This window comes from Camellia sinensis, chromosome 1 (genome assembly GCF_055761805.1).
Source record: "Camellia sinensis isolate YWXY chromosome 1, ASM5576180v1, whole genome shotgun sequence".
NCBI classification, from domain to species: Eukaryota; Viridiplantae; Streptophyta; class Magnoliopsida; order Ericales; family Theaceae; genus Camellia; species Camellia sinensis.
Genome location: NC_138961.1, coordinates 116120602 through 116145200, shown reverse-complemented (window position 1 = coordinate 116145200; position 24599 = coordinate 116120602). Strand labels below are relative to the sequence as shown.

General features: G+C 40.6%; 1 protein-coding gene across 2 annotated transcripts in view; it reads left to right on the top strand.

Moving 5' to 3' along the window:
* Window positions 1-749: 749 nt before the first annotated feature.
* LOC114280926 (phytyl ester synthase 1, chloroplastic-like) overlaps window positions 750-24599 on the top strand; it is a 32264-nt gene continuing 8414 nt past the window's right edge. Inside the window, exons 1-4 of one of the 2 annotated variants that reach the window (XR_014337666.1) lie at window positions 750-1597; window positions 2615-2773; window positions 2893-2997; window positions 5594-5689. Coding sequence is in view for 1 of the 2 variants with exons in the window: in XM_028223335.2 (XP_028079136.2) it covers window positions 1576-1597; window positions 2615-2773; window positions 2893-2997 (286 nt within the window). In the remaining variant the exon portion in view is untranslated. The remainder of the gene's footprint in view (window positions 1598-2614; window positions 2774-2892; window positions 2998-5593; window positions 5690-24599) is intronic. The other variant, XM_028223335.2, reaches the window with a different exon arrangement.

Below are 24599 nucleotides of genomic sequence, written 5' to 3'. Positions count from 1 at the left end.
TGGGCTAGAGGCCAGTTTGACATGAATGAATGGCCAGAGGCTAGTTTGACACGAAAGTTTGAATGGGCCACAGGCCAATCTGACAAATGAAAGATAAATGGGCCAAAGGCCAGTATGTTTGGAACCACAGTCACTTGACCTAAATTATGTATATATATGTTAAATAGAAATATGAATTGGGCCCAAGGCCGTTTGAAGCATGTTGTTCTACATATCGTTTGTATAACTTCTGTATTTGATATTATTCATTGGGCTATCGCTCACACTCATTCATATGTTTGTAGGTGAGCCCAGAGAAATCCAAACCTAGCCCTAGTGAAGTCTGTGTGGAACAACAAAGATTTTGAAGAGTCGGCCCTCGCGTCTCACGCACGAGACCCACCTTCGCCGTTTTTCCCTTTTGTTCTGTCTTGTCATATTTGCGAAGACCTTGTATCTATTGCACATAGTTTTGATGGGTTGACTTAGACTATCATGATCCTGTATGTACAGAACCTTGTGTGGTACGTATTTTGTTTTGAGTTCTTAATGTGCATACGTATGGTTGTTACGATGTGCCATGTAAGCACAACTCTATGGACAAAGTTTTAAATTGCTTCCGTTTGGCCCCCATTAACTCTGTTAAAATACGTTTGGTTTAGTTTGAGGCCATAGGTAATCTCATGATTACTGGCCAGTTATGTCCTTAACCCACGGGGGCGGGTTCGGGTCATGACAAGTTCTCTCTCACACTCTCTTTCGCTCTCGGTCTGTCTGTGTGTGTCTCTCTCTCTCTCTCGCTCATAGTCTCTCTCTGTCTATCTCTATCTCTCGCTCTCTCCCATCCTTTGTCTTCCCCTTTTCTGATTGTTCATTTAGGGTTTAATTTCGTGTTCATTTAGATTGTTCCTTTGTTTCCCGCTTTTCTGATTTTTTTTTTGTTGCGGTTTCCCCCCCTCTTTTTTTTTTTTTCCCTTGGACGTTGCAAGTAATGGGTTGCAATGCAAGAGTTTCAATCTCCCTTGGATGTGCAGTGTCTCCTGTTTATATATAGTTTATTTCAGTTTCATAGCTTCAACTTTTCTCACAACCTTTAGGTTTGGAAGCTGCTCTGTTTTATGCCCAAATGATTGGATCCCTATATTTTTCATTTTGTTGATCACTTATGTATTGCTCACAAGATGTTTGACGAAATAATTTAGGGTTACATACCATTCTTATGGAAAAACAGAGCTTCAGATTTTATCTTTCCAAGATCACTAGTCTTTGACCACAATCTTTCACTTTGACATTGTCATGCCCATAGCCTAGCATTCAAAATACTGTAATTATAATTTTTTTGGGGTACTAAATGATATTCCTATGAATTTTGTATTCCTTTCTTGTGAGTTGACGATGACTGCCATCTATATTGTTGTTAATGCTGACAATTTAATTTGGTGAGATGAACTAAATTGAACATCATTTGATGGGGGAGTAATTACGGATCTTCACAGGGACTGAATTTTCCCTTTTGTGTATTTTGGTATGGGATGTGAACTACCTTTATTTCTTAGTGTCTCTGATAATTGAAAGTGACCCTTGCTTATATTTCAAATGCCAAATCTGTTGTTGGAAGGTATGGACATTTTTCCTTTGAGCACTAGAGTTTTCTAATTCTTTACCTTCCCCTCTCTCTGTCTCCATCTCTCCATTTTTCTTCTCCTTTTTTTATTGTTTTAAGAAAAAAAGATTTGAAGTCTACCCAAGGGAGTTTCTTGAGCTACAGCATGATATAATTTAGTGCTTGCAAAATAGTGCAATGTCTTTTTCAATGAGTTTGGTAAATGAATTTGTCCTAGTTAGAAATGTAATGGCCAGGAAATAAGTGTTACTCTAGATGTCTTTAGGATCTGTGAGAATAATGGCTGATAATTATGGTTTAACAAGGAGGAAAGAAGAGTAAGAATTGGAATAAATACAAAATAGGTTGTGGGCGGAGAAGAAACAATAGAGGCCTGAATTGTTTGACTTGCATGATCTCAATTGGTGCAATCTAGATCTTGGTTAAACAGTTAGTGTCAACAATAAAAAATCAGGACAAAAGGGCATTAAGGGGGCGAAACTATGCTTGTATTGCAATAGAAGTTATTAATTTATTCTGTTTCATTTTTCTTGGGTCCATTGTGATAGAATCTGCATATATGCTGGTCAAAGAAATTTCTTGTCTTACATTTGCATTGTTCTGTTTGAGTAATACTATGATGATGGAAATTCATGTATAGTTTGGTACTTTTTGATTATTTGTAACCCTAATTCTAATATGGGATTGCTTTGAATACAGAGCTTTTGAAGTTTAGTGCCTGCATATTCCTGTTTATGACCGAACACCATTTGAATGTCTTAAACTTCTGTAACTTGTAAATATCTTTATAAGTATTTCTTTGTGTTGCAATGCTGCTTATGATAGTTCATTTGTGCTGCTGATATAGTTAAATAATGTTGCAAGTTAATTTCGTTCTTTTATTATTCTTATTATTACTATTATTATTATTTTCTTGTATAGTGAGTTTGTTTGTGTATCTTGTATTCCTTTGTCCACAATTTTTTCAGATCCACTTCAAATTAATTAAAATTTACATTTTATTGCGTGTAGACTTGGTGAAATTTGTGGAAGAAATTGTAAGGCTCGAACATGCTTCATTTCCAAATAAGCCAATTTATCTTGTGGGCAATTCCTTTGGGGGATGCCTAGCACTTGCTGTCGTAGCTCATAATCCAACCATTAACCTGGTAGTAATATTAGCAAATCCAGGTCAGCTTTCAAATAGAGAATTTAAGCATTTCATTGTCATTTTTAGAGGACATTTATGATTTCCCTTCTGGTTGGCCAAATTAATGCTAGTAACTAATGTACTCAATTATTTGTTTTAGCAAGTTCATTTGGCTGGTCACAGCTGCTACCTTTGTTCGCTCTCCTAGGGGCTATGCCCAATGAACTTCATATCACAGTGCCTTACCTTCTTAGCTTTGTTATGGGTATATCCTCTGTTGCTTTAAAAAAAATTATTTGCATTCCTAATATTTTTTTGACTTGAATTTGAAGAAATTCAAATTTGTCTGCTGCTTGCAATTGTGGCATCCTTGTTAAATTGCCTATGTGGATTTGATAAAACAATCAAGCACTGTGATCATATGTGACTAAACTGTCTACTTGACTGATTTCTTTCACATCATCTATTCATAATAGTCTTGCACTTTCGCTCATCAACATGACCTTTAATGGTTCATTGAATAAATTTTAAAGCCTGAGCTTCATTCAGATATATGGTTACATGTGTAAATCAGTAACCAATTATACCTATGAGAACGTTACTGATTTGCTCCAGTCATGGAAAATCCACCAGTTGGCCTCAAGAAGAACAACTCTAGCCAAATTTGACGACAAGTTTTAGAAGGATGGGCTTAATGTGAAGCTACCAAACCAAACCCAAGCTATTTGAAAATGTCTGGGAAGCACTTGTAGGTTAGGAGTTAGAGCCAAAAACACCTCAAACTTAACCAAAAAAGGATGTTAAGGGGGTGAAACTATGAACAGCCCCCGAACCAACGTGTGGCTGTCACGAACAGCTTCCCCATCACAAATAGGACCTGTGACAATAGACAGAATGTAATTTGCACTTGTAGGTTGGGAGTTAGAGCCAAAAATGCCTCAAACTTAACCAAAAAAGGGTGTTAAGGGGGCAAAACTATGAAACTGCCCCTGAACCACCATGTAGCTGTCATGTACAGCTGCCCCATCACAAATCGGACTTGTGACAACAAACGGAATGTAATTTGCACTTGTAGGTTGGGAGTTGGAGCCTAAAACGCCTCAAACTTAACCGAAAAAAGGCGTTAAGGGGGCGAAACTACGAAATAGCTCCCAAACCACCATGTGGCTATCACAAACAGCTTCCCCATCACAAATTAGACCTGTGAAAATAGATATAATGTAATTTTCATTTGTAGGTTGGGAGTTAGAGCCAAAAATGCCTTAAACTTAACTAAAAAAGGGCGTTAAGAGAGCGAAACTATGAAACTGCCCCCAAATCACCGTGTGGCTGTCATGAACAGCTTTCCCATCACAAATAGGACCTGTGACAATAGACGGAATGTAATTTGAACTTGTAGGTTGGGAGTTAGAGCCAAAAACACCTCAGACTTAACCGAAAAAGGGCATTAAGGGGGCGAAACTACGAAACAACTACCGAACCACCGTGTGGCTCTCACGAACAGCTTCCCTATCACAAATAGGACCTGTGACAATAGACAAAATGTAATTTGCACTTGTAGGTTGAGAGTAAGAGCCAAAAACGCCTCAAACTTAAAAAACTGTATTGACATCTACAACATATAAAAACAATATATCAAGTTTTGAGACTACTTTTTTTCTTTAAAAGGCTATATTGATATCTATATATTTTCTATATCATTTGATTTGGCTCCCATTGATTAATGGATATGACTAGCATTTACATGCGCTGCTTTGGTACTTTTCCTTGTTCATTTTTAGGATCTTACAAATATGTCTTCATCCAATGCCTTAGTTGGTCGCTAAAAGGGACCATTGGCGACCAAATAATTGGTCGCGGAAAGTCCAATCCATATTAGCCAAAAGGTAACTTTTAGTGACCAAAGTTATAGTTGGTCACCAAAAGTCAACGCCTTCACCCAAAGAAAAATATTCTTTTGCGCTGCCTGGGAGTTGAACTCCTGACCAAGGAGTCACTCTCCATGTACCCAATCCACTCTGCCCATGCGCCCAATCCACTCTGCTATTAACATGCTTGTTGTTCACATTTGGCAGAGAAAATATATAACCCATAAAAATTGAGTTATATATTATTTCATAAAACCTTCAATGCCCAAACAGAAAAATAGAATGTAATTACAGTAGTACCCTTTTTTTTTTTTTAATCTATCCCATCATAACTTTCTGTGACCAACTTATTTTTTGGTCGCCAAAAGGTGATATTCCGCGACCAAATTTGTAGTTGGTCACCAATAGTTAAGTCATTCGCGACCAACTTATTTTTTGATCGCCAAAAGGTGATCTTCCGCAACCAAATTTGTAGTTAGTTGCCAATAGTTAAGTCATTTGTCACCAACTTATCTTTTGGTCACCAAAAGATGACCTTTTGAGACCAAATTTGTATTTGGTCGCCAAAAATTAGCTATTAGCCACCAAAAAATTGTGGGTTGCGAAACATACACATCAGCGACCAAAAAAAATTTAGTTGCAGAAAGTGGACATTTGCGACCAACTCAAAATAGGTGGTTGCCAAAAGTGTTTTTTCTTGTAGTGCAAGTTCCCCATTATTAAGTGTAAAATTTTAAAAATTTTAAACTTCTCTAGTTGAAACAGTGGCCTACTAAATATAGATGCTAACCATCACACTATATTTGCAAAAGGACTCACGAGACAAAATAAAGCTTTGTTAACATCATCAAGAAGGCTTCTTTAGTACCATTTTCATGGGGATAGGTAGAATTTGGGAAACTAATTAGTTGCAACATTAAATTATTTTTCCATTAGAGCAACTTTACTATTTTCATTCTCAGACTTTGTATAATGATATTTCTCTCTATCCAGGCAAAAAGAAGTTGTGTCAAGTTAGATATTTATAGAAAGTTCTCAAATGCATTAGTAGGAACAGTGATTGCTTCAGTTGCTTAGATAGGACATGAGGTATGCTTCTAATGAGTAAACTCTACTTCTAATTTTGATGTGCAATAACATTGGTCTAATTTTGTTTATTAAAATTCATTTCCATTTTCATAAATAGACACAAGCAGAAATCCCAACTACTAGGAGAAGACTACTTGAGTGCTTAATTATTATGTTATGAGTAAAGTGTTCCTCAGTGCCTCATGAATAATAAAATTAGTTTGACATGGACAGTGGATATATTTGTTTCTAAACGAAAGAATGTCACCCCATACTCTTGAAACTCTGCTAATATCTTCCAAGAATGGCATCCATCTCCCAACAATAGATTCATATTTAGAGCAAACAAATTTTTCCATAAGGCCTTGTCCTTTTTGCAATATCTCCACAATTATTTTGATAACAAGCCGAAAACGCCCTAAACTTAGTCGAAAAAGGGTGTTTCGGGGCAAAAATTCAAAACAGCCCCCAAACCACCATGTGGCTCTCACGAACAGTTTCCTAAAGACAAATAGGACTTGTGACAACTGACAGAATGTAATTCGGACCCGTAGGTTGGGAGTTAGAGCTGAATACGCCTTAAACTTACTCGAAAAAAGGCTTTCCGGGGGCAAAAATCTAAAACAGCACATGAACTAGTGTGTGGCTCTCATGGGCAGCTTCCCCATGACATTTAGGACTTGTGACAACTGACGGAATGTAATTCGAACCCGTAGGTTGGGAGTTAGAGTCGAATGCGCCCTAAACTTAGTCGAAAAAGGGCGTTTCGGGGGGCAAAAATTGAAAATAGCCCCCGAATCACCATGTGACTCTCATGGGTAGCTTCTCCATGACAAATAGGATTTGTGACAACTAATGGAATGTAATTCGGACTAGTAAGTTAGGAGTTAGAGCCGAATACGCCCTAAACTTAGTCAAAAAAGGGCGTTTCAGGGACAAAAATTCAAAACAGCCCCCGAACCACCATCTGGCTCTCACAGATAGTTTCCCCATGACAAATAGGACTTGTGACAACTGATGGTATGTAATTTGGACCCGTAGGTTGGGAGTTAGAGCAGAATACGCCCTAAACTTAGTTGAAAAGGGCGTTTCGAGGGTGAAAATTCAAAACAGCCCCCGAACCATCATGTGACTCTCACTGGCAGCTTCCCCATGACATATAGGACTTGTGACAACTGACAGAATGTAATTCAGACCCGTAGATTGGGAGTTAGAGCCGAATACTCCTTAAAGTTAGTCGAAATGGGAGTTTCAGGGGTGAAAATTCAAAATAGCCCCCGACCCACCGTGTGGCTGTGATACCCCTATTCCGTAATATTCTAATTGGTCCTTAATTTGAGTATGATTATGTGTTTACCATGATTTTGTGTGCCATTATGTGATTTTGAAGTTTTATCTATTCACCGTAGGGATATCTGTTTGAATAATTAGCTTTGGAAACTTAATTGAGGGCCTTATCGGCCACAGAACCCGAAATTGATTACGCCATTGTGATTGGCATAATTTTTAGAGCCTACGGTGAAATTTAATTGAAAGACTTATTCGGGCCAAATTAAATTGATTAATTAACGAATTGGTGCTCCAATATGTAATATTAACTTAATGGGGCTTAGTGGGGTTATATGGGACCCTTATGCATTCAACTCCCTCCTTTTATTTCATTTTTAGGGCTGATTAAACTCTCTAGAGGAGGAGAGACCCGAACTAGAGAGAGAGAGGGGAGGAAATCAAAGTTTTGCTCTTAAATCTTGGAAGTCTTGAAGGCAACTCTAGACTTGACCATAAATTGAAAGAATTGAGCCTCTAGGTAAGCATTGATTCTTGAATCCATGAGTTAATGTGTAATCTTGTGTGTTCAAGAGTTGTGGTGATCAATAGCATGATTTGAGCTGGTTTTATTGAAATTGAGGCTTGATATGTGCATGCATGTAGAGAATTCCTATGGAGTCACAAAATCTAGCATGTAATTTGTGAAATTGTGAAAGATTGGTAGTGTAATCCCACATGCAAGCATGTCTTTGTTGAATCTTATAGCAATGAGCACTAATTGCATTATTTGGGATGAATGTGAAGTCAAAATGGGCATGCATGTACAAGACATGGGGGTATAAGTCTTGAATGTTTGAATTTGAGCATGTTGGTGATGGGTTTGAGATATTTTGGGACATGCATGTAGATAAATCATGAAATTGAGCTTCCTGATGTTGTAATCTTGTATTAGTAGCATGTTAGCATGTGTAAATGTGTAATTTGGGCCATAACATGCATGAATTGTTGGTTGAAAGTCGAAATGAAGCTCAGGAACACAGTTCTGGGTTTTCCAGAATTTTGAGGTCCGCTCGAGCGGGGAACCTGACGCTCGAGCGGGAAATGCGGGCTCCCAGTACCTTTTTGCAGACTTGATGTCCGCTCGAGCGGGGTAATTAACGCTCGAGCGTGGGAGCTGTTTTAACAGGACTTCCGCTCGAGCGCCCTATTTAACGCTCGAGCGTATTTTTCATGCAACCAGTACTTTTGCAGGCCTTAAGGGTCCGCTCGAGCGGGTAAGTTGACGCTCGAGCGGGGACCCTGTTTTCTGAAATTTCGTTCATGCATTCTGTGTTCTGTTTTCCGTTCTCTTTCACTTGTAAGCACTCTTAGGCATATGTTAAGCATTATAAATGAGCAAATGAAATGTGAATTAAGCCTAAAGAGAGATATGTGAATTAAAGAACGGATTGAACTGTTAGTGACCCTTTGTGTTCATGAAATGTGTAGGGTCAAGTTCCAGGGCAAATCCACAAGCCGATCACTGTGAGTAATATCAATACTTGAAAGCTTATCAATGTCCAATTGTGTATTCCCTTATAAGCTTTATGAGTTGCTAATTGGGATTATGGACAAAGGTCTGACATGAATGAATACTTGGACCAAAGGTCGTTTTGATATAAATGAATGGGCCAAAGGCCGTTTTGAAATAATAATTGGACCAAAGGTCGTTTTGATATAAATGAATGGGCCAAAGGCCGTTTTGAAATAATAATTGGACCAAAGGTCGTTTTGATATAAATGAATGGGCCAAAGGCCGTTTTGATATAAATGAATGGGCCGAAGGCCGTTTTGACACAGGTGAATGGGCCAAAGGCCATTTTGACATGAATGAATAGGCCGAAGGCCGTTTTGACGTAGATGGAAATCAGAATGGGCCAAAGGCCAATATGTTTAGAACTACAGTCACTCGATCTGAACCTTGTATAAATGTACATATGTTAAGTATGAATATGAATTGGGCCCAAGGCCGTTTGGAGTATATTGCTCTACATATTGTTTATATGACTTTTGTATTTGATATTATTCACTGGGCTATCGCTCACGCTCATTCATGTGTTTGTAGGTGAGCCAAGGGAAGTTCAAACCCAGCCCCAGTGAAGTCTGCTAGGAAAAATCCAAGTTTTGGGGAAGTCAGCCTTGCGTCTCACTCTTGAGACCTATCCTTGCCTCCTTGCCATGTATTTTATATTTGGTCTTGTCAGCAAGGACTTTATGTATATCTGTATATAGTCTGTCATAGGTTGACTCGTTTTGGATGATCCTGTCTGTAATGAATTTTGTGAAACTGTACTTTTGATGTGGGTTATTAACGTATCTGAGTATGGTCTGTTGATGTGCATATAAGCACGGCTCTATGGACAAAGTTTTAATTTTTGCTTCCGTTTGGCCCCTTTACTCTGACAAGTCATCTTATTTCGGTCTGAGGCCGTAGGTAATCACAGGATTACTGGCCGGTCATGCCCTTAACCCATAGGGGCGGGTTCGGGTCGTGACAGAGTGGTATCAGAGCACAAGTTAATAACTCACACACTTGTCCAAAAGAGCAATAAGCGTCTAGATAAGATCTAGGCTGCATTTATAAATATGAGTTTGGAAGCATTGATTATATGCTTAAATGTTTTGTTAGGAATAATTATATGTGTAAGTTGTGAACTACTTGCACTGCAAATTATCTGGAAATGTGTGCCTCTTAGTGTATGCATACTCGTGTATCTTTTGTGTAAAATATAATGCAAGTTTAATCAGATGGTGAGAACCAGAGGTGATGAGTTAGAGGAATCTTCTACTGCCAGACTAGACAGAATGGAAAGACTGATCCAAGAAATGGCAGAAGCTTTGAGGCAGCAACAGGAGTGGCAACAACAGTGGCAGCAACCACACCCGCCACCTCCACCTCCGGCACCACCTGTGCCAGATCATCAGAATGATGACCGGATTATAGCTCTCACTAAGGAATTCAAGAAAATGAAACCACCACAGTTTCACGGGGGATTAGATCCGTTGAAAGCCGAAGCGTGGGTCCTCGGCATTGAGAAATTATTCGAAGTGTTCCCCTGTTCGGAGACTCAGAAAGTGCTTCTAGCCACTTTTATGCTAGAAGATGAAGCGAGAGATGGTGGATGTTGATGAGAGAGAACCACAGAGATGTTGATTGGGTGAAATTTTTAGAAATCTTCTATGACAAGTACTTCCCGCAGTGTGTCCGGGATAGGAAAGTGGCGGAGTTCATGGAACTCAAGCAAGACAGCATGACTGTAGCGGAGTATGAGGCCAAATTCACTGAGTTGGCCAGGTTTGCCCCACACGTGATTGACACTGATTATAAGAAGGCAAGACATTTTGAAGGTGGGCTCCGCAATGACATCCTAGAGAGGGTGAATGTCCTGAAATTGGAAACCTACATTGGGGTGCTTGACAGAGCCATCATATCAGAGGCTAATATAGCCAGACAAGCTAAGCCAGTAACAGAATGGAAAGGCAACAAAAGACAAGGCTTCTTTTCGAGGAAGAAATTTTCGAAAAAGCAAAATACGGGCTCCTCAAATACTTCGAGTTCTTCCCGAGACACAGCTCCCATGTGCAATAATTGTGGCAAAAGGCACCGTGGAGTCTGTTACCGTGCATCAGGAGCCTGTTTTAAATGTGAAAAGCAAGGGCACATAGCCCGAGAATGTAATCAGAACAATGGGAAACTCGCAGCTAGTTCAACTGCATCAGCTCCAAAGCCGGGAAATATTTTGAGATCTGCTACTACTGGGGACACAGTGAGACAGGGGAGAGTCTTTGCACTTGTTCCGAGCGATACACGGAATGCCAATGCCGTTGTTTCAGGTACTATTTCAATATGTAATCAAGACGCCTTTGTATTAATTGATTCGGGATCAACGCACTCATTTGTGACATATACGTTTGCATCTAGACTGAATAGACCCCTAGAGCTATTGCCATATTTGTTGTGTGTGTCTGCTCCATCGGGGGAATCGGTGTTATGTGATTATATATATCGGTTTTGTGACATGCATATTGAGGATGCTACCCTATATGTAGATTTGTTACCTTTGAACTTTAGACATTTCGATGTAATTTTGGGCATGGATTGGTTGACCAAGTATTGTGCCACCATAGACTGCATGACGAAAAGGGTTGTATTTAACCTACCGGAACGGAAAGAGATTGTGTTTGTGGGTAATGGGGTAGTGCCTCCACCATATTTGATATCCGCAATGAAAGCATGTAAACTGATTAGGAAAGGGTGCCAGGGTTATTTGTGCTATGTGTTGTCTGAACAATCTGAGAATGTTGAATTGAATAATATTCCTATTGTTAGAGAATTTCCGGATGTGTTTCCGAATGAATTACCAGGGCAATTGGTAGACAGGGAGATCGAGTTTACCATTGAAACTATGCCAGGCACCTAGCCTATTTCTAAGGCTCCCTACAGAATGGCTACTGCTGAAATGAAAGAATTAAAGGAACAATTGCAAGACCTTCTTGATAAAGGGTTTATCCGGCCTAGCACTTCGCCTTGGGGTGCACCAGTGTTATTTGTAAAGAAAAAGGATGGTACCTTGCGCCTGTGCATTGATTACCGGGAGTTGAACAAGGTAACGATAAAGAACAAATATCCCTTACCCCGTATTGATGACTTATTTGACCAGTTGCAGGGATCCCAAGTGTTTTCTAAGATCGATTTGAGATCCGGGTATCATCAGTTGAAAGTTAAGGCAGAGGATGTCGAGAAAACCGCATTCAGAACGAGGTATGGTCATTTTGAGTTTCTTGTTATGCCGTTTGGAGTGACTAATGCTCCGGCAGCATTTATGGACTTAATGAATAGAATTTTTAAAACCTACCTTGATGAGTTTGTTGTAGTCTTCATCGATGATATTTTGATATACTCTAAAGATAGACTTGAACATGAACAACATTTGAAGACTGTTTTACAAATACTTCGGGAAAGAAAACTATTTGCTAAATTAAAGAAATGTGAGTTTTGGTTGGATGAGGTTATTTTCTTAGGGCACGTGATCAATAAGGAAGGAATTTCAGTGGACCCGCAGAAGATAGAGGCAATTGTGAATTGGCCTACACCGACCAATGTGACAGAAGTTCGCAGTTTCATGGGCTTAGCTGGGTACTACAGGAGGTTTGTGAAGGACTTTTCGAAATTAGCAGTACCTCTTACCCAATTGACACGTAAAAGACAACCGTTTGAGTGGAATAGTGAAAGAGAATCAGCCTTTCAGGAATTGAAGACAAGATTGACCACTGCACCAATTTTGACACTACCTTCAGGTACGGAAAATTTTGTGATTTTCAATGATGCATCTTATAAGGGTTTGGGTTGTGTGTTAATGCAGAACGGAAAGGTTATTGCTTACGCCTCCCGACAGTTGAGGCCACACGAGAAGAACTATCCAACGCACGACCTACAACTGGCCGCAGTTGTTTTTGCCTTGAAAATTTGGCGGCATTATCTGTATGGAGCAAAATGTGAAGTTTACACGGATCATAAGAGCCTGAAATACTTCTTCACGCAGAAAGAGTTGAATATGCGTCAGAGAAGATGGCTAGAACTGATAAAGGACTACGATCTAGAGATTCAGGATCATCCCGGGAAAGCTAATACAGTGGCGGATGCCTTGAGCAGAAAATCAACATGGAGTATGGCTTGTTTGCTTACTGAACAAAGGGAGATTTTGCAAGACTTTGAAAAGTATAAAATTGAAGTGGTAGTGTGTGAACAGGGCGGATTGATAGCCGCTATTACAGCCGAGCCGGCAATTGTTGATGAAATCAAGCAAAAACAGAAAGATGATGAGTTCCTCAAAAAGGTGATTAACGAATTTGAAGCAAGCCCGAAAGCAGAATTCAGTATTTGGAACGAAATGTTGAGATTTCGGAACCGAATATGTGTCCCGGACATTCCGGAACTAAAGAAGAGGATTTTGGATGAAGCCCACAGATCCGTATTTGCTATGCATCCGGGTAACAATAAAATGTATCGGGATTTGAAACAAACCTATTGGTGGCCTAAAATGAAGAAAGAAATTGCAGAATATGTGTCCAAGTGCCTACCGTGTCAGCAAGTTAAGGCTGAACATCAGAAACCAGGCGGTCTACTTCAACCTCTCCCTATTCCTGAATGGAAGTGGGAACATGTGACTATGGATTTCGTTGTTGGCCTACCTCGGACTTCCCGAGGTATGGATTCTGTTTGGGTTGTAGTTGATAGACTGACTAAATCTGCACATTTTCTGCCTGTCAAAACTACATTTACTGCTTACAGGTTGGCTACTATTTATGTTGATGAAATTGTCCGTTTACACGGAGTTCCGGTGTCCATTGTGTCGGATAGGGATCCGAAATTTGTATCTAGATTGTGGAAGAGTTTGCAGGAAGCTATGGGAACAGAATTAAGGTTCAGCACTGCATTCCACCCACAGACAGATGGACAGTCAGAACGAACGATACAGACTTTGGAAGATATGCTTCGCATGTGTGCTTTGGATTTTCAGGGGAGTTGGGAAGATTACTTGCCACTCGCAGAATTTGCTTATAATAATAGCTTCCACTCCAGCATCGGTATGGCACCATACGAGGCTTTGTATGGTAGGAGGTGTAGATCACCTATTTGTTGGACAGAGGTCGGGGACAGAGCTTTGCTTGGGCCTGAAATTGTACAAGACACCTCTGAAAAGATCAAAACTGTTCGGCAAAGACTCAAAACAGCTCAAGACCGACAGAAGAATTATGCAGACGTTCGGAGAAGACCTCTTGAGTATGAGGCCGGCGACCATGTGTTCATCCGTGTTTCTCCGATGAAAGGCCAAGTCAGATTTGGGAAAAAGGGCAAGCTGTCGCCCCGTTACATTGGGCCGTTTCAGATTTTGGAAAGGCTTGGTCCAGTTGCCTACAGAGTTGCTTTGCCACCGAGATTCGAGCAAATCCATAATGTGTTTCATGTGTCGATGTTGAGGGGTTACCTCCGAGACCCGTTACATGTGATTGATTATCACCGGGTTGCTATTGATGAAAATATGGAATATGCTGAATGGCCGGAAAGAATTGTTGACCGACAAGTGAAAGAATTGAGAAACAAATCCATTCCAATGGTGAAAGTGGAATGGAAAGAACACTATGGGACAGATGCTACATGGGAAAAAGAGGAGGAAATGCGTCTACGCTATCCACATTTGTTTCCCGACGAAGGTAAATTGAGTTTGGAGGACCAAACTTCCTAAAGGGGGGAAGACTGTGATACCCCTATTCCGTAATATTCTAATTGGTCCTTAATTTGAGTATGATTATGTGTTTACCATGATTTTGTGTGCCATTATGTGATTTTGAAGTTTTATCTGTTCACCGTAGGGATATCTGTTTGAATAATTAGCTTTGGAAACTTAATTGAGGGCCTTATCGGCCACAGAACCCGAAATTGATTACGCCATTGTGATTGGCATAATTTTTAGAGCCTACGGTGAAATTTAATTGAAAGACTGATTCGGGCCAGATTAAATTGATTAATTAACGAATTGGTGCTCCAATATGTAATATTAACTTAATGGGGCTTAGTGGGGTTATATGGGACCCTTATGCATTCAACTCCCTCCTTTTATTTCATTTTTAGGGCTGATTAAACTCTCTAGAGGAGGAGAGACCCGAACTAGAGAGAGAGAGGGGAGGAAATCAAAGTTTTGCTCTTAAATCTTGGAAGTCTTGAAGGCAACTCTAGACTTGACCATAAATTGAAAGAATTGAGCCTCTAGGTAAGCATTGATTCTTGAATCCATGAGTTAATGTGTAATCTTGTGTGTTCAAGAGTTGTGGTGATCAATAGCATGATTTGAGCTGGTTTTATTGAAATTGAGGCTTGATATGTGCATGCATGTAGAGAATTCCTATGGAGTCACAAAATCTAGCATGTAATTTGTGAAATTGTGAAAGATTGGTAGTGTAATCCCACATGCAAGCATGTCTTTGTTGAATCTTATAGCAATGAGCACTAATTGCATTATTTGGGATGAATGTGAAGTCAAAATGGGCATGCATGTACAAGACATGGGGGTATAAGTCTTGAATGTTTGAATTTGAGCATGTTGGTGATGGGTTTGAGATATTTTGGGACATGCATGTAGATAAATCATGAAATTGAGCTTCCTGATGTTGTAATCTTGTATTAGTAGCATGTTAGCATGTGTAAATGTGTAATTTGGGCCATAACATGCATGAATTGTTGGTTGAAAGTCGAAATGAAGCTCAGGAACACAGTTCTGGGTTTTCCAGAATTTTGAGGTCCGCTCGAGCGGGGAACCTGACGCTCGAGCGGGAAATGCGGGCTCCCAGTACCTTTTTGCAGACTTGATGTCCGCTCGAGCGGGGTAATTAACGCTCGAGCGTGGGAGCTGTTTTAACAGGACTTCCGCTCGAGCGCCCTATTTAACGCTCGAGCGTATTTTTCATGCAACCAGTACTTTTGCAGGCCTTAAGGGTCCGCTCGAGCGGGTAAGTTGACGCTCGAGCGGGGACCCTGTTTTCTGAAATTTCGTTCATGCATTCTGTGTTCTGTTTTCCGTTCTCTTTCACTTGTAAGCACTCTTAGGCATATGTTAAGCATTATAAATGAGCAAATGAAATGTGAATTAAGCCTAAAGAGAGATATGTGAATTAAAGAACGGATTGAACTGTTAGTGACCCTTTGTGTTCATGAAATGTGTAGGGTCAAGTTCCAGGGCAAATCCACAAGCCGATCACTGTGAGTAATATCAATACTTGAAAGCTTATCAATGTCCAATTGTGTATTCCCTTATAAGCTTTATGAGTTGCTAATTGGGATTATGGACAAAGGTCTGACATGAATGAATACTTGGACCAAAGGTCGTTTTGATATAAATGAATGGGCCAAAGGCCGTTTTGAAATAATAATTGGACCAAAGGTCGTTTTGATATAAATGAATGGGCCAAAGGCCGTTTTGAAATAATAATTGGACCAAAGGTCGTTTTGATATAAATGAATGGGCCAAAGGCCGTTTTGATATAAATGAATGGGCCGAAGGCCGTTTTGACACAGGTGAATGGGCCAAAGGCCATTTTGACATGAATGAATGGGCCGAAGGCCGTTTTGACATGAATGAATGGGCCGAAGGCCGTTTTGACGTAGATGGAAATCAGAATGGGCCAAAGGCCAATATGTTTAGAACTACAGTCACTCGATCTGAACCTTGTATAAATGTACATATGTTAAGTAGGAATATGAATTGGGCCCAAGGCCGTTTGGAGTATATTGCTCTACATATTGTTTATATGACTTTTGTATTTGATATTATTCACTGGGCTATCGCTCACGCTCATTCATGTGTTTGTAGGTGAGCCAAGGGAAGTTCAAACCCAGCCCCAGTGAAGTCTGCTAGGAAAAATCCATGTTTTGGGGAAGTCAGCCTTGCGTCTCACTCTTGAGACCTATCCTTGCCTCCTTGCCATGTATTTTATATTTGGTCTTGTCGGCAAGGACTTTATGTATATCTGTATATAGTCTGTCATAGGTTGACTCGTTTTGGATGATCCTGTCTGTAATGAATTTTGTGAAACTGTACTTTTGATGTGGGTTATTAACGTATCTGAGTATGGTCTGTTGATGTGCATATAAGCACGGCTCTATGGACAAAGTTTTAATTTTTGCTTCCGTTTGGCCCCTTTACTCTGACAAGTCATCTTATTTCGGTCTGAGGCCGTAGGTAATCACAGGATTACTGGCCGGTCATGCCCTTAACCCATAGGGGCGGGTTCGGGTCGTGACAGAGTGGTATCAGAGCACAAGTTAATAACTCACACACTTGTCCAAAAGAGCAATAAGCGTCTAGATAAGATCTAGGCTGCATTTATAAATATGAGTTTGGAAGCATTGATTATATGCTTAAATGTTTTGTTAGGAATAATTATATGTGTAAGTTGTGAACTACTTGCACTGCAAATTATCTGGAAATGTGTGCCTCTTAGTGTATGCATACTCGTGTATCTTTTGTGTAAAATATAATGCAAGTTTAATCAGATGGTGAGAACCAGAGGTGATGAGTTAGAGGAATCTTCTACTGCCAGACTAGACAGAATGGAAAGACTGATCCAAGAAATGGCAGAAGCTTTGAGGCAGCAACAGGAGTGGCAACAACAGTGGCAGCAACCACACCCGCCACCTCCACCTCCGGCACCACCTGTGCCAGATCATCAGAATGATGACCGGATTATAGCTCTCACTAAGGAATTCAAGAAAATGAAACCACCACAGTTTCACGGGGGATTAGATCCGTTGAAAGCCGAAGCGTGGGTCCTCGGCATTGAGAAATTATTCGAAGTGTTCCCCTGTTCGGAGACTCAGAAAGTGCTTCTAGCCACTTTTATGCTAGAAGATGAAGCGAGAGATGGTGGATGTTGATGAGAGAGAACCACAGAGATGTTGATTGGGTGAAATTTTTAGAAATCTTCTATGACAAGTACTTCCCGCAGTGTGTCCGGGATAGGAAAGTGGCGGAGTTCATGGAACTCAAGCAAGACAGCATGACTGTAGCGGAGTATGAGGCCAAATTCACTGAGTTGGCCAGGTTTGCCCCACACGTGATTGACACTGATTATAAGAAGGCAAGACATTTTGAAGGTGGGCTCCGCAATGACATCCTAGAGAGGGTGAATGTCCTGAAATTGGAAACCTACATTGGGGTGCTTGACAGAGCCATCATATCAGAGGCTAATATAGCCAGACAAGCTAAGCCAGTAACAGAATGGAAAGGCAACAAAAGACAAGGCTTCTTTTCGAGGAAGAAATTTTCGAAAAAGCAAAATACGGGCTCCTCAAATACTTCGAGTTCTTCCCGAGACACAGCTCCCATGTGCAATAATTGTGGCAAAAGGCACCGTGGAGTCTGTTACCGTGCATCAGGAGCCTGTTTTAAATGTGAAAAGCAAGGGCACATAGCCCGAGAATGTAATCAGAACAATGGGAAACTCGCAGCTAGTTCAACTGCATCAGCTCCAAAGCCGGGAAATATTTTGAGATCTGCTACTACTGGGGACACAGTGAGACAGGGGAGAGTCTTTGCACTTGTTCCGAGCGATACACGGAATGCCAATGCCGTTGTTTCAGGTACTATTTCAATATGTAATCAAGACGCCTTTGTATTAATTGATTCTGGATCAACGCACTCATTTGTGACATATACGTTTGCATCTAGACTGAATAGACCCCTAGAGCTATTGCCATATTTGTTGTGTGTGTCTGCTCCATCGGGGGAATCGGTGTTATGTGATTATATATATCGGTTTTGTGACATGCATATTGAGGATGCTACCCTATATGTAGATTTGTTACCTTTGAACTTTAGACATTTCGATGTAATTTTGGGCATGGATTGGTTGACCAAGTATTGTGCCACCATAGACTGCATGACGAAAAGGGTTGTATTTAACCTACCGGAACGGAAAGAGATTGTGTTTGTGGGTAATGGGGTAGTGCCTCCACCATATTTGATATCCGCAATGAAAGCATGTAAACTGATTAGGAAAGGGTGCCAGGGTTATTTGTGCTATGTGTTGTCTGAACAATCTGAGAATGTTGAATTGAATAATATTCCTATTGTTAGAGAATTTCCGGATGTGTTTCCGAATGAATTACCAGGGCAATTGGTAGACAGGGAGATCGAGTTTACCATTGAAACTATGCCAGGCACCTAGCCTATTTCTAAGGCTCCCTACAGAATGGCTACTGCTGAAATGAAAGAATTAAAGGAACAATTGCAAGACCTTCTTGATAAAGGGTTTATCCGGCCTAGCACTTCGCCTTGGGGTGCACCAGTGTTATTTGTAAAGAAAAAGGATGGTACCTTGCGCCTGTGCATTGATTACCGGGAGTTGAACAAGGTAACGATAAAGAACAAATATCCCTTACCCCGTATTGATGACTTATTTGACCAGTTGCAGGGATCCCAAGTGTTTTCTAAGATCGATTTGAGATCCGGGTATCATCAGTTGAAAGTTAAGGCAGAGGATGTCGAGAAAACCGCATTCAGAACGAGGTATGGTCATTTTGAGTTTCTTGTTATGCCGTTTGGAGTGACTAATGCTCCGGCAGCATTTATGGACTTAATGAATAGAATTTTTAAAACCTACCTTGATGAGTTTGTTGTAGTCTTCATCGATGATATTTTGATATACTCTAAAGATAGACTTGAACATGAACAACATTTGAAGACTGTTTTACAAATACTTCGGGAAAGAAAACTATTTGCTAAATTAAAGAAATGTGAGTTTTGGTTGGATGAGGTTATTTTCTTAGGGCACATGATCAATAAGGAAGGAATTTCAGTGGACCCGCAGAAGATAGAGGCAATTGTGAATTGGCCTACACCGACCAATGTGACAGAAGTTCGCAGTTTCATGGGCTTAGCTGGGTACTACAGGAGGTTTGTGAAGGACTTTTCGAAATTAGCAGTACCTCTTACCCAATTGACACGTAAAAGACAACCGTTTGAGTGGAATAGTGAAAGAGAATCAGCCTTTCAGGAATTGAAGACAAGATTGACCACTGCACCAATTTTGACACTACCTTCAGGTACGGAAAATTTTGTGATTTTCAGTGATGCATCTTATAAGGGTTTGGGTTGTGTGTTAATGCAGAACGGAAAGGTTATTGCTTACGCCTCCCGACAGTTGAGGCCACACGAGAAGAACTATCCAACGCACGACCTAGAACTAGCCGCAGTTGTTTTTGCCTTGAAAATTTGGCGGCATTATCTGTATGGAGCAAAATGTGAAGTTTACACGGATCATAAGAGCCTGAAATACTTCTTCACGCAGAAAGAGTTGAATATGCGTCAGAGAAGATGGCTAGAACTGATAAAGGACTACGATCTAGAGATTCAGGATCATCCCGGGAAAGCTAATACAGTGGCGGATGCCTTGAGCAGAAAATCAACATGGAGTATGGCTTGTTTGCTTACTGAACAAAGGGAGATTTTGCAAGACTTTGAAAAGTATAAAATTGAAGTGGTAGTGTGTGAACAGGGCGGATTGATAGCCGCTATTACAGCCGAGCCGGCAATTGTTGATGAAATCAAGCAAAAACAGAAAGATGATGAGTTCCTCAAAAAGGTGATTAACGAATTTGAAGCAAGCCCGAAAGCAGAATTCAGTATTTGGAACGAAATGTTGAGATTTCGGAACCGAATATGTGTCCCGGACATTCCGAAACTAAAGAAGAGGATTTTGGATGAAGCCCACAGATCCGTATTTGCTATGCATCCGGGTAACAATAAAATGTATCGGGATTTGAAACAAACCTATTGGTGGCCTAAAATGAAGAAAGAAATTGCAGAATATGTGTCCAAGTGCCTACCGTGTCAGCAAGTTAAGGCTGAACATCAGAAACCAGGCGGTCTACTTCAACCTCTCCCTATTCCTGAATGGAAGTGGGAACATGTGACTATGGATTTCGTTGTTGGCCTACCTCGGACTTCCCGAGGTATGGATTCTGTTTGGGTTGTAGTTGATAGACTGACTAAATCTGTACATTTTCTGCCTGTCAAAACTACATTTACTGCTTACAGGTTGGCTACTATTTATGTTGATGAAATTGTCCGTTTACACGGAGTTCCGGTGTCCATTGTGTCGGATAGGGATCCAAAATTTGTATCTAGATTGTGGAAGAGTTTGCAGGAAGCTATGGGAACAGAATTAAGGTTCAGCACTGCATTCCACCCACAGACAGATGGACAGTCAGAACGAACGATACAGACTTTGGAAGATATGCTTCGCATGTGTGCTTTGGATTTTCAGGGGAGTTGGGAAGATTACTTGCCACTCGCAGAATTTGCTTATAATAATAGCTTCCACTCCAGCATCGGTATGGCACCATACGAGGCTTTGTATGGTAGGAGGTGTAGATCACCTATTTGTTGGACAGAGGTCGGGGACAGAGCTTTGCTTGGGCCTGAAATTGTACAAGACACCTCTGAAAAGATCAAAACTGTTCGGCAAAGACTCAAAACAGCTCAAGACCGACAGAAGAATTATGCAGACGTTCGGAGAAGACCTCTTGAGTATGAGGCCGGCGACCATGTGTTCATCCGTGTTTCTCCGATGAAAGGCCAAGTCAGATTTGGGAAAAAGGGCAAGCTGTCGCCCCGTTACATTGGGCCGTTTCAGATTTTGGAAAGGCTTGGTCCAGTTGCCTACAGAGTTGCTTTGCCACCGAGATTCGAGCAAATCCATAATGTGTTTCATGTGTCGATGTTGAGGGGTTACCTCCGAGACCCGTTACATGTGATTGATTATCACCGGGTTGCTATTGATGAAAATATGGAATATGCTGAATGGCCGGAAAGAATTGTTGACCGACAAGTGAAAGAATTGAGAAACAAATCCATTCCAATGGTGAAAGTGGAATGGAAAGAACACTATGGGACAGATGCTACATGGGAAAAAGAGGAGGAAATGCGTCTACGCTATCCACATTTGTTTCCCGACGAAGGTAAATTGAGTTTGGAGGACCAAACTTCCTAAAGGGGGGAAGACTGTGATACCCCTATTCCGTAATATTCTAATTGGTCCTTAATTTGAGTATGATTATGTGTTTACCATGATTTTGTGTGCCATTATGTGATTTTGAAGTTTTATCTGTTCACCGTAGGGATATCTGTTTGAATAATTAGCTTTGGAAACTTAATTGAGGGCCTTATCGGCCACAGAACCCGAAATTGATTACGCCATTGTGATTGGCATAATTTTTAGAGCCTACGGTGAAATTTAATTGAAAGACTGATTCGGGCCAGATTAAATTGATTAATTAACGAATTGGTGCTCCAATATGTAATATTAACTTAATGGGGCTTAGTGGGGTTATATGGGACCCTTATGCATTCAACTCCCTCCTTTTATTTCATTTTTAGGGCTGATTAAACTCTCTAGAGGAGGAGAGACCCGAACTAGAGAGAGAGAGGGGAGGAAATCAAAGTTTTGCTCTTAAATCTTGGAAGTCTTGAAGGCAACTCTAGACTTGACCATAAATTGAAAGAATTGAGCCTCTAGGTAAGCATTGATTCTTGAATCCATGAGTTAATGTGTAATCTTGTGTGTTCAAGAGTTGTGGTGATCAATAGCATGATTTGAGCTGGTTTTATTGAAATTGAGGCTTGATATGTGCATGCATGTAGAGAATTCCTATGGAGTCACAAAATCTAGCATGTAATTTGTGAAATTGTGAAAGATTGGTAGTGTAATCCCACATGCAAGCATGTCTTTGTTGAATCTTATAGCAATGAGCACTAATTGCATTATTTGGGATGAATGTGAAGTCAAAATGGGCATGCATGTACAAGACATGGGGGTATAAGTCTTGAATGTTTGAATTTGAGCATGTTGGTGATGGGTTTGAGATATTTTGGGACATGCATGTAGATAAATCATGAAATTGAGCTTCCTGATGTTGTAATCTTGTATTAGTAGCATGTTAGCATGTGTAAATGTGTAATTTGGGCCATAACATGCATGAATTGTTGGTTGAAAGTCGAAATGAAGCTCAGGAACATAGTTCTGGGTTTTCCAGAATTTTGAGGTCCGCTCGAGCGGGGAACCTGACGCTCGAGCGGGAAATGCGGGCTCCCAGTACCTTTTTGCAGACTTGATGTCCGCTCGAGCGGGGTAATTAACGCTCGAGCGTGGGAGCTGTTTTAACAGGACTTCCGCTCGAGCGCCCTATTTAACGCTCGAGCGTATTTTTCATGCAACCAGTACTTTTGCAGGCCTTAAGGGTCCGCTCGAGCGGGTAAGTTGACGCTCGAGCGGGGACCCTGTTTTCTGAAATTTCGTTCATGCATTCTGTGTTCTGTTTTCCGTTCTCTTTCACTTGTAAGCACTCTTAGGCATATGTTAAGCATTATAAATGAGCAAATGAAATGTGAATTAAGCCTAAAGAGAGATATGTGAATTAAAGAACGGATTGAACTGTTAGTGACCCTTTGTGTTCATGAAATGTGTAGGGTCAAGTTCCAGGGCAAATCCACAAGCCGATCACTGTGAGTAATATCAATACTTGAAAGCTTATCAATGTCCAATTGTGTATTCCCTTATAAGCTTTATGAGTTGCTAATTGGGATTATGGACAAAGGTCTGACATGAATGAATACTTGGACCAAAGGTCGTTTTGATATAAATGAATGGGCCAAAGGCCGTTTTGAAATAATAATTGGACCAAAGGTCGTTTTGATATAAATGAATGGGCCAAAGGCCGTTTTGAAATAATAATTGGACCAAAGGTCGTTTTGATATAAATGAATGGGCCAAAGGCCGTTTTGATATAAATGAATGGGCCGAAGGCCGTTTTGACACAGGTGAATGGGCCAAAGGCCATTTTGACATGAATGAATGGGCCGAAGGCCGTTTTGACATGAATGAATGGGCCGAAGGCCGTTTTGACGTAGATGGAAATCAGAATGGGCCAAAGGCCAATATGTTTAGAACTACAGTCACTCGATCTGAACCTTGTATAAATGTACATATGTTAAGTAGGAATATGAATTGGGCCCAAGGCCGTTTGGAGTATATTGCTCTACATATTGTTTATATGACTTTTGTATTTGATATTATTCACTGGGCTATCGCTCACGCTCATTCATGTGTTTGTAGGTGAGCCAAGGGATGTTCAAACCCAGCCCCAGTGAAGTCTGCTAGGAAAAATCCATGTTTTGGGGAAGTCAGCCTTGCGTCTCACTCTTGAGACCTATCCTTGCCTCCTTGCCATGTATTTTATATTTGGTCTTGTCGGCAAGGACTTTATGTATATCTGTATATAGTCTGTCATAGGTTGACTCGTTTTGGATGATCCTGTCTGTAATGAATTTTTTGAAACTGTACTTTTGATGTGGGTTATTAACGTATCTGAGTATGGTCTGTTGATGTGCATATAAGCACGGCTCTATGGACAAAGTTTTAATTTTTGCTTCCGTTTGGCCCCTTTACTCTGACAAGTCATCTTATTTCGGTCTGAGGCCGTAGGTAATCACAGGATTACTGGCCGGTCATGCCCTTAACCCATAGGGGCGGGTTCGGGTCGTGATAGAGTGGTATCAGAGCACAAGTTAATAACTCACACACTTGTCCAAAAGAGCAATAAGCGTCTAGATAAGATCTAGGCTGCATTTATAAATATGAGTTTGGAAGCATTGATTATATGCTTAAATGTTTTGTTAGGAATAATTATATGTGTAAGTTGTGAACTACTTGCACTGCAAATTATCTGGAAATGTGTGCCTCTTAGTGTATGCATACTCGTGTATCTTTTGTGTAAAATATAATGCAAGTTTAATCAGATGGTGAGAACCAGAGGTGATGAGTTAGAGGAATCTTCTACTGCCAGACTAGACAGAATGGAAAGACTGATCCAAGAAATGGCAGAAGCTTTGAGGCAGCAACAGGAGTGGCAACAACAGTGGCAGCAACCACACCCGCCACCTCCACCTCCGGCACCACCTGTGCCAGATCATCAGAATGATGACCGGATTATAGCTCTCACTAAGGAATTCAAGAAAATGAAACCACCACAGTTTCACGGGGGATTAGATCCGTTGAAAGCCGAAGC